Source organism: Patiria miniata, unplaced genomic scaffold (assembly GCF_015706575.1).
Source record: "Patiria miniata isolate m_02_andy unplaced genomic scaffold, ASM1570657v1 HiC_scaffold_7, whole genome shotgun sequence".
Classification (NCBI taxonomy): domain Eukaryota; kingdom Metazoa; phylum Echinodermata; class Asteroidea; order Valvatida; family Asterinidae; genus Patiria; species Patiria miniata.
The window spans coordinates 29,705,037-29,715,307 of NW_024037074.1; the positions used below are offsets into that span (position 1 = coordinate 29,705,037).

The 10,271-nt window shown below is 41.2% G+C and overlaps 1 protein-coding gene across 1 annotated transcript; it reads right to left on the reverse strand.

The window, feature by feature from the left end:
- Positions 1-1,161: 1,161 nt before the first annotated feature.
- Positions 1,162-2,626, reverse strand: LOC119745108 (caprin-2-like). Its single transcript, XM_038221330.1, has 3 exons — positions 2,567-2,626; positions 2,137-2,389; positions 1,162-1,265 (listed from the first exon to the last, which is right to left on the reverse strand). The coding sequence occupies exons 1-3, from the start codon at positions 2,624-2,626 to the stop codon at positions 1,162-1,164; spliced, it is 417 nt and encodes a 138-aa protein (XP_038077258.1).
- Between the last annotated feature and the right edge of the window lie 7,645 nt (positions 2,627-10,271).

Genomic DNA, 10,271 nt, shown 5'->3' on the forward strand with positions numbered 1-10,271 from the left:
AAAAAAATGATACATGCATGTGATTGATTAAATCTACATTATCTGTGCTGGGCACACGCCACAGAAGTGTAACGCCACGCAGTGTAACGTCACTATCTCCAATAGTGGCCGTTCCACACATTGTCTCGTCCGCCGATTTTACCATATCGTCTGTACGGGCGACTTAGGTGAACATTTTCCCTTTTAAATATGCTCAGACATTAAGAATAAATAAGCCCAAAAATGATTTAAAGCTGACTTTACATATCACTCAGAACGTCTCGGATTCCGTTATTTCTATTTTCCAATGGATACGCCAACGGGTGACCCCGGCGGCGTATGATGTAGCTATTTCAACAGCGTGTTATATAGGGAACATACAGCCGAGAAATAAAACTGTGTGTGCACGATTACGACCCAAATACTATCAAGGTAAGGAGGAACAAAAATAATTTAATTTAGTAACTTGTTCATGTTTGTCTTTTCTACTTTGTTGCATTAACCTGTTAGTGTTTAATTACACAATACAAACAATTTTTATTTTCAAAAGTGTTTGTATTAATAACATATGACTTCTGGTTAAATGACGTCACACATTTGGCAGCCGAAGCCCAAACGCAAATCGTTATCGTGCTACGAACATAGTCATGGATACTGATCAAATAATAGATTGGCATTGAAACAACTGAAACTAGGTAATTTCAAATTCTTTCTACAATAACTTCCGGTCAGAATTTGAATCCTTGCAAAGTCAGGTTGTCCAAAAACATCTGGGGACTTTTTTATAAACATTTGACCAGTATTGCCAAAAAATGTAATGGCATCCCTCACTGAACATTTTCATCATTTGTTTGTAGTAAACCCCTACCGTTTTAAAATTACATTCAATTCTAAATGCACTTCCGGTAACACCGGAAGTAAATACCAAGCGATTGAATGTGTTCGGGAATGAGAGATGTTTCCCAAGACATCATGTACATCCACATTGAAATGAACAAGGTGCTATTTAGCATGACAGTGCAGTTCAAACGATATAGTTCAAACTATTTTGTCAAATTTTAAACATATCATTTGATGTGCAAGGACATCGTGATGACGTCACAAAAGCTTGTAAACTCCATCAATTCCAGGAGAGGTCAACGACCAACTCCAGGCTGGAGACGACCCCGTTGCCGTCCCAGATCATCTTGGTTGGAGCAACTCGGACGGCCTAGCCAGCCTGACTGCATGTGGAATGAGGCTGTAGGACGCGGGCACAGGAGATCGGCGCGACGGACCTATGCTGTCTATAAGGACAAGTGAGTGAGTGAGTGATTGACATCATTATGACGTCACAAAAAGGTCCACATCTTTTACACAGTTGACTAAGGTTCAAATTTGTACCAGGATTCATCCTTCTCCATTGATCCGTTACGTAGAATTTAGTCGGTTTTTTGTAGGCTTCTCTATGCATTTTATATTCAGATGACTTTACCTTCTAGTTCCCCCGACTTTGCATTTGGTAATCAAAATGTGAATCAAATATGATCACAAAGTGCTGTTCATTTTGTTCACGAGTTATAAAATGATAGGAAGTAGTAATACATGTATTTTGAACCAAACTTGCTTGTAATTTGATAGCCAATGACGACATCATGACGTCAGAGTAATATTACACGCCTGGGATCAGGTTTGAGGTTTGTTCTAAGTTTCACGTAATATCGTGTACAGTTAAGAAGCAAATTTGCAAAGAAATATCTTCATGGACAAAAGGACGAGAAAATCGATTGAAATTATCTGTATTAACCGCCAGTATCAATGTCCGTTTGACAGTCATGTTCATAATTGTACTAAGATAGTATAAATGAAATATTCAAGATATTTTCATCAGAATTTTTTTTATTCCACAATGTATACAAAACCGTTGTCAACAAGTGTAATTATTATTTTTAATGTCTATCAATAATATATCTATTGTATACAAGATGTGCGTGTGGGTAACGCAAAACAAATAATGACAGTTCAACAACAATGGTTATTTTTTCCGCAAAATGGAATTCTAGGTATTCAGCAACACGATGCTCTTATGTATTTATGTGTAGTGATATTTTATTTATTCGGGGTAAAGGAGGAAGCCGCTAAATGAGGTGTCGTGATTGGAATAACCACCCACCCTACCACTCATGGTAAGATACACCGTGTCTCCTTGCTGCAGAACCAGCACCGCGCTCCCAGACATCGGCTGCCAGTGACTTGCTCTGCTTAAGCCAGTGATAACCGGGTCGTCGTTCTTCCGGAGCAGGACGTACAGTGAGCTGCTGGAAGGATATTTGCTCATAGAAAACATGAACACGTAGGTGCCCGACACACTACACGTGAATGTGCCAGTCTCGAGATCGAAGCTGGTACCCGGCAGTAGCGTCGCGGTCTGCTGGAAGGGCAAACGGGTGTTACTGTTCGTAGACACATCTGAAGCACTCGTCCTCGTCACGGTGAATGCTACCCGCTGGTTGGAGTCGTCTGGTGTCTCCCCTGGCTCACCCTTTTGACCTTTGACGCCAGTATGACCGGTTGCTCCAACTAACCCTGGTGTACCCCTCGGACCTACCTTGCCGGGCGACCCTATCCCGTCGTCCCCAGGGTTCCCAGGTGTTCCCCGCTCACCCATAGGTCCAATAGGCCCAATCTCACCTTCGTGACCCTGCTGACCTGCATCGCCCTTTGACCCCGGCTGACCGTACGGCCCCATCGGTCCTACTGGCCCAGGCAGACCTGGTATGCCGGGTATTGCAGCAGGTCCCTGGCAGCATTGCTGACCCACCTGAGATGCAGAACCATCACCGTCCGAGGGAACCGGCCCAGTAACAGAAGCTCGTAGCTTGACTGAGTTACCCAGAAGGAGGGCGATTGACAGAATGGTGGCCACGCAGATCTTCATCTGTAAAGAAAAATAACAATGAAATACGTAAACATGAGAACAAATTAAATGCCGGGAAAATGATCTATGAGAGAAAAAATATTGATATCATGCAGACAAACTGGGGAATCACATCTAGGCCTAAGTAAGACTTATGAAAAGTTGCCCTCGTTTGAAAAAGAAATGAATAATTATGGATGTTAACATTTTGTATGCTAAGTCAAAACTAATCTAATTTGAAAAGCTTCAATTCGACGTTCTCACTGAACGAAATTCATTTTCCCAAATGCAGGTGGTTTATTTTGTTTAATGTCTCATCCAAAAGTGAAATCGGAAATCAGCGCTGATCAGTTTTGCTATTAGCAGCAGCTGCCATCTGTTTCATAACAGATCGAGTCTTGGAGAATGTGTTGAATTTGTAAATATCTGTTCCAACTGTAAAAGAAAACATACATTTCAAAATATCAAGCCATGGTTGTTTCGAATCTAGGGGGCATGCTGGGTGAAAACTTACATACAAAAATTAATTCATCCCAGATATTGAGCCCCACGAGAGCTTGTGCTTGAAACGTTTCAAGCGGACAGCGGAGCAGAAGGGCCAATTAATTTCTACAAAGTACAAACATCATATCTATTTATGATTTCTACATATGATTCCAGATAGATAAAGCAATTTGAACTGGAAGAAATCGTTGTGCATCATCGTCATCATGATCCAATTTGTTCAATTTTGCGCCCTCTACATGTAATCTTTCCTAACCAGTGACTCTTGTCAAACATTGCTTAAAAGTAGCCTGATAATAAACCGGAATTGCACACTGTGAACTAGCAAACTGACAAAGTTCAAAAGTGCAAAAGGTTGCGATCCGACTCATTCATAACACCAACAAGCCAGCCATGTTTGAGTAGTCCGTATTTCCAACATCTGTTCTTCTGTCACCAACTTTTCATCCTGAATTGTTTAGAGTGATTGCTGAAAACATGTTTACATGTTCATCGCAACACATGTTTGTGTTTGAAAAGGGAGGGTTTGAATCAACAGAGAAAAAGAAACGAGGTAGAATATACAGTGATGCTTGATTTTACGGGTCGGAATATACAGGGTAGAGCTTATCCCGAAACAATGTTTTATTACATGTGAAAGAATGATGCAAATTTGAATCACCAGGAACCATACTAAATTTTAAACTATTCGTAAATGAGCAGAAAATTTGAAAGGAATGCAGTCAAACCTTAATAGCCATGTTTTGTCAATGAACAGTACCGTGACTGTGATTCTGTACAGTACTGCGCTATTATTGCAACGAGATATCAAGTGAGTTTTCAAGACCCATAAAGCAACCAGTCATGTAGTGTTTGGATTTTTTTTTTTTTTTTAGAATTTACGATCGACGTTTTATGTTATCATTCAACAAAACAGGCCTATAGATGAACGTAAACAAAACGATGAAGTCTCCCACCTCATCACAGCTCTATTATGATGCTTGATTGCGGTAAATGCCAAGTAACAGACACTGACCTTCAAATCACGTTCTTGAATCCTAACACGAACGGAATCCTCAACACTCGAGCAGATTGCTGGCTGAAAAAGAATAGCAACAGAAATGATTTACTAAAAATCCGCTTGGAGATGACTCCAGAGAAGGAGGCATAGCTGAATTTTATAGCTGAAGTAAAACTCTCTCCGTCGGGGCGAACTGTGATTTGGATTGATTATTTCCAGTGAACTATACAATGTGTTACAACTGATAAAGTAGTAAACAACTGATAATGTAGTAACCGACGGATAACGTATCACCAACCGTTAATGTATCACAAATTGACCGATATTGTATTACTAACCGATAATGTAGCAAAAATTGACTGATAGTGTAGTAAAATTTGTATCACGTGTCGACGGATAATATAACTACAAAATAACTGTATCCGATAATGTATCACCACGGAACGAATACTGTATCAACCGATTAAGCATAACAAATCAACCGATAATGGATCAGTATGTGGAGAAGTTGTACACAAATGTTTGTTTTATGTCCTATATATCCCGCCCCACTTTTTGACCGGGGAGGGGGTCTGTGCTATTGGATCATCCCCCATTATTTCGTATTTAGAGAGAAAGGTATATTTTAGGTATTTTTCAAACTTTCCAACCGCCGAAATGTATTAAATAGTACTGTGAAAGGGATAAAGAGTACAAAAAAGCTTGAATTGCGCTGATACATTTGTATCATGAACAGCGCCCCCAGTGTCATGTGGTCTCCAGCCCCCCCCCCTCCTTCTCAGTTTTTGATTATACCATGGAGCTATGGGCTCTGTGCACAAGTGCCCCCTCAACGGCCAGAAACGGAGAGTTCGGGGAGGACCAAGACTGGTTCCCGGTCCATCCACTGCGTATTTTGAATGATGCAAAGTTATTGGGGGATTCGCTTGTACCCCCCGCCCAGCAAACAGGACGCTGGGATACTCTGATGAGCTCCCGAAAATCTTGTGAAGGAAGTGGCCTATGACCTATGTATAAAGCATCTGGCTGCAGCTGTTCAAGACCACATTTAAACAATGTGCGCAAATGCTATCCGAAAACTTCCTATAGCGTTGCGCACATTCCATACCGGATGTGATTTCTGTTTCATTGCGGACCATGTGGACACAATTTTGAGCATTGCATAATGCAATCCGACCGTTCGTGATTCGAAACGGAGCCTGAGCGAATGACGGGATTTGTAAATTTACAACACAGAATTGTGTACATTATTACGATTTTCAACGAGAAAGAATACATCTCTAAACTGGAATAAAAGAGTAATGAATCAGTCGTAACGGCCGTTTCAAACCTTGCAGAGTCATGACCTTGATGACTCGCAGGTCACTGGCCACGCAAAATCCAACCAATCAGAGCGTGAATTCATCAGGGTATCACAGCGTCCTGTTTGCAGGGCGGGGGGTACGAGCGAAATTTGGGGAGGGAATAATCTGGGAGACCATCGCAAGTTAAATTGAACTTATGCGCGCGCCGACGTTGCCTAACGATCATGCGAAGACGCTTCGGCTAATAGCCTTGGCACATTCTGGAAGTGGTGTGGAACTTTGCGCGCGAACCAGTACAGTAACAGTACGCACATGCTGTCCCGTTTATTGATCTCCATACGGAGCTCAATGGTCCCGTACGTCCACGGTGCTCTCAAAGTGGTAAAACGCGCCCTCTTGGTTGGAGCACGGAGCCAAAGTGTCCAGAGAAAATGTCCACATTTCGGCGCGGGATGTGCGAGTGCGGTTACCCCCCCCCCCCCCCCGACATCAAAAGCTGGATACGCCTCTATAGCCTAAGCCCACTTGGAAGTAGAGCGTCTCCAAACCAGACAAACTCCCTCCCAAATTCAACCGAAAAAAAAATCTTAATGATAAACTTTCCCGAGTGGGGACTTATTATAGTAAAGGCACTTATTAGACTTCAATTAATTTGCAATATTTCCACCTTTTCCAAATATACTGATACATTACCGGTTGATTTTGGATGCATTATCGGTTGATACAGTATCGGTTCCGTGGTGATACATTATCGGCTACAGTTATTTTGTAGTTATATTATCCGTCGACACGTGATACATTATCGGATACAAATTTTACTACACCATCAGTCAATTTTTGCTACATTATCGGTTAGTGATACAATATCGGTCAATTTGTGATACATTATCGGTTGATGATACGTTATCCGTTGGTTACTACATTATCAGTTGTAACACAACAGCCTGAGTGGATTCACGCAAAAGTTTACAAAAAAAATATTTTTCACAAATAGGATTCTAATCTTGTTTTATCATTAGGAAAAAAACAAGGAGGAAAAATCGTCTGGTTCCTTTTTGCACACAATTATTATCATTCAGTACTGTTATTGGATACATGGAACATGACTTAAATGGTGGCAGCATGATAAAGGTCTATGACGGAATCTCAATGCTCAAAATGAAGATAGGACTGGAATCAAGTACCCTGTGAAAATTGTATAAAAAACCTTAACATGGAATGGGTTCGTAAAATAATGTCCCCGCGGGCACACTGTTTTACGTATGTTTGCAACAGAATCCTTGTCCCAGACTGAATTTCAGACCAATACATTGTACATACATTCTTTTTCAACATATATAATCCACTGGGCTAAAACTTCAACAGGTTAGTTCTTATACGCCCTACTTCAGATTCTATGTAATTTGGCTGCATCTAACAAAATAGTGCTGAAGGAAAATGATCCTATATTCCTCTAAAAAATTGCTTGAATTTGTAGTTGTATGAATCACAATGAGATTGAGCTTACATTTTCTACATTGTTAAGGAAGTCGATCTCATACCGAGGAAGCATTTAAAAATATGAATATTTTGGTGTGAGAACTCAGGGTACTGGTTTGACTATTAGCGTCAGCCACCATCTGTCTGTCAACCGAATGTGCATTAAAATCTTAAGGAATTGTGAACATCTGTACAACCACTCAACATTCCAAATGTTAATCAAAGTACCACTATCGTTGTTCGTAAAAAAAACAACAACAACAGAATCTCAGTGGCATGCTGAGTGGAACCCTACATGTAAACATGACTGAATTCATGCGAGAGCTTGCGCTTCATTTTTTTAGGGGGTCAGTTCAGCAGAAGGCCCGCATAAAAAAATATGTACAAACATCAACTGCATACACTGAATTCTACAAATGAATTCCAGGGAGCACTATCAAAGTAAAACAATTGTTTGTAAAACTCACCTAGCAAATCTCGTTCATGTTGTTCTCACAGTTAGGTCGCTCTCGGCTTGTCTTTAGAGGCTGAGGAGGAGCTACGGTCGCCTGTGAGGGGAAAAGCGGATGCTCGTGCCTTAAATATTACCATCGATTTCCTGAGCAGTGACTGAGGAAAATGGCTCGGTTTGGGATTGGTCCCTGCGCACTGTCAATCACACACCACTGACTCGCTTCATATTAATGAGACGGATGTTATAAGTTGATGTGGTCCAGGCTATATAGTCACTATAAAAACATGTATCACCGACACTGAAATAGCCGCATCGTATTGGTGGATACCGTATGGATGTCGGTGACACATCTAAAACACGTGTTTTGCGATTGACACACACAACCTGTCAATCTCAGACTACTCACTTGTGGTCACCGACTTGTTGGGTGACAAACTTCAATTGGTGGATAGCGAAGTGACGTTCATCGGCCGTGATTCATTCAATGAGCAGTTTGCACTTCAGTCTATTAAATTGTGAGGATACGTTATTCGGGATTGTATGTGCAATTAAATCTTAGTCAAGCCAGCGGCGATACTAGGGTTTAACTTCGCGAGGGGGGGGGGGGGGGTGTTCAGAACCCGGGGTGTTTTTGTTCTTTATATGGTCATTTAATAATTTCAAATAAAAGGTGTTATTACAACAATGCATTTCCAATAAGGATTTAAAAGTGGGGGGGGGGGGCGGCCACCGGCTTCCACTGGAGGAGGAGGGGAAGAACATGTCCCCCGTGTCCCCCCGTAGTTGTGCCCCTGAGTTAGGCTTTGCTATTTAATTGAGACTTTAAGAAAAAAAAAAACAAATACGAGTTGGAAGAAAGTTAAACTTCGTTAAACTGTACGCATCATATCCGGTCCGCGTATCACTGCGGCCCTCTTAGTTTCTCTAAGTTCGAATAATCAGTCCCAAAAATGTAAGAATGTATGACCGGTGATGATGAACCTTAAAACCACCCATTCACGAGCTAAAATAATGACACAGTTCAACAATAGCATGTACAATATTTCAAGATAAATACCCCCTCTCTCGATATAAACAAAAAAGGCATGTATGGTTTGACCAGATTTCCGGTGTTTGTTATTGTATGACTTCCGCATAACGATTCATTCTGAAGTAGGTTTGGTGTATCCGGACAAATAAATCACACTAGAATGTGCAATTCTGTATATTCAACATCATCAAATAATAACAATCTCTAATGCAAAGCATTGCGACGATGGGGGTCGGGTGGGGTAGTTGAACGACCACACGCCCCCCCCCCCCTCCCCGACCCGGTGGGGAAAACAATAATGACGCAGCTACTGATCTAATTAGGGCCTAAAACTAATGCCATGTTCCCAAGCCGGAGACGAAGCCTAGGCTTACAAAACGCTAGAAGTCACAAGACCTAAAATGGTGTTTTCAAAATTCCGGCTACGTTCTGTTTCCGGTTTCGGGTATGAGGTTTTGCAATGGAGCTGGATATGGATATGGAATGAAGCCGGGATTTGAAAAAGTCACTCTCTCGGCGTTTATATAGTCTTCGTTAAAAAACGCCTGGCTGTTTGGCCACTCGGTCAAATACCGGCGCGAGTCAGGTTGACCTTGTGAAAAGGCTACAGTTAGGCTATTAATTTTGACCAGCAGAGCAACTTCCTTGTTATTATTTGGGGAACCGCCAACTTGCAAAATGAGAAAACCTGGGGGTTGGGAGAGTGTTTGGTGGGGATGGACGCTACCTGACTATTGAGGGCACTGTTGTAGATTGCATGTACATACGCGTACTTATATAGTGTTAATGCTTGAAATAAGAATGTAATGCAAACAAAAACAAAACAATAAACATGTTTATGGCTGTCTTATTCGAAATCCGGTCAGTGAATAGATTATCATGTGGGAAAAAAAAAAATAATGTGAATGTGATAGGTGAAGAAAATCATATGTTAATAGTCAATGACGAAAATAATAGAATAATAATGAATATAAGTAATTGAGCTGATTTTCTTTTACAAGTCATAGTACAGCGTGTCTTAACAAAATGTAGTAGACAAACAACATTTTTGTTTCTGAGGAAACTGTATATATATATATATATTTTAAGCACCATGTGATGATAGAGTTTCTTTAACCAAAACAAGATTTTTGTTCTGTGATTTAGACCTTTTGTTTAAAAAAATTAGGTATGCAAAGCTCGTAAATCTTGGAACGATTGCGTCATTTACATTGATGAGCTCCAGGTTCTCGCCAGTGTTCATGTTAATATAAATGAAAATTGAGCCGATGATGGATCCATTGCCCAGGATACCTGCCCAAACAACAAGTGTTTCCTTTGGTTGTGGGGAATGTCATAATATGAAGTCCCTTGGAGGGTTGTTTCTTGGAACATATCTCCTGACACTGTGTGTGTGTTTACGTTTCCATCCATTGGAATACAGATTCATTCCTAATGATGATGTCCAGAAGGAATCTGTCTGTGCGATAAGTTAGGCCCCGTGGGTTTATTACAAGATTCTTCTTCGTCGATCGCACTCCTCCTCTGCATGACGTAGGGGTGCAATTCCAGTCTTGTGATCCGGTAAAGGTTACTGGGCTGATGATAGGCAGCGTATTTACGCCTCGCACTCACCACTGGAGCAG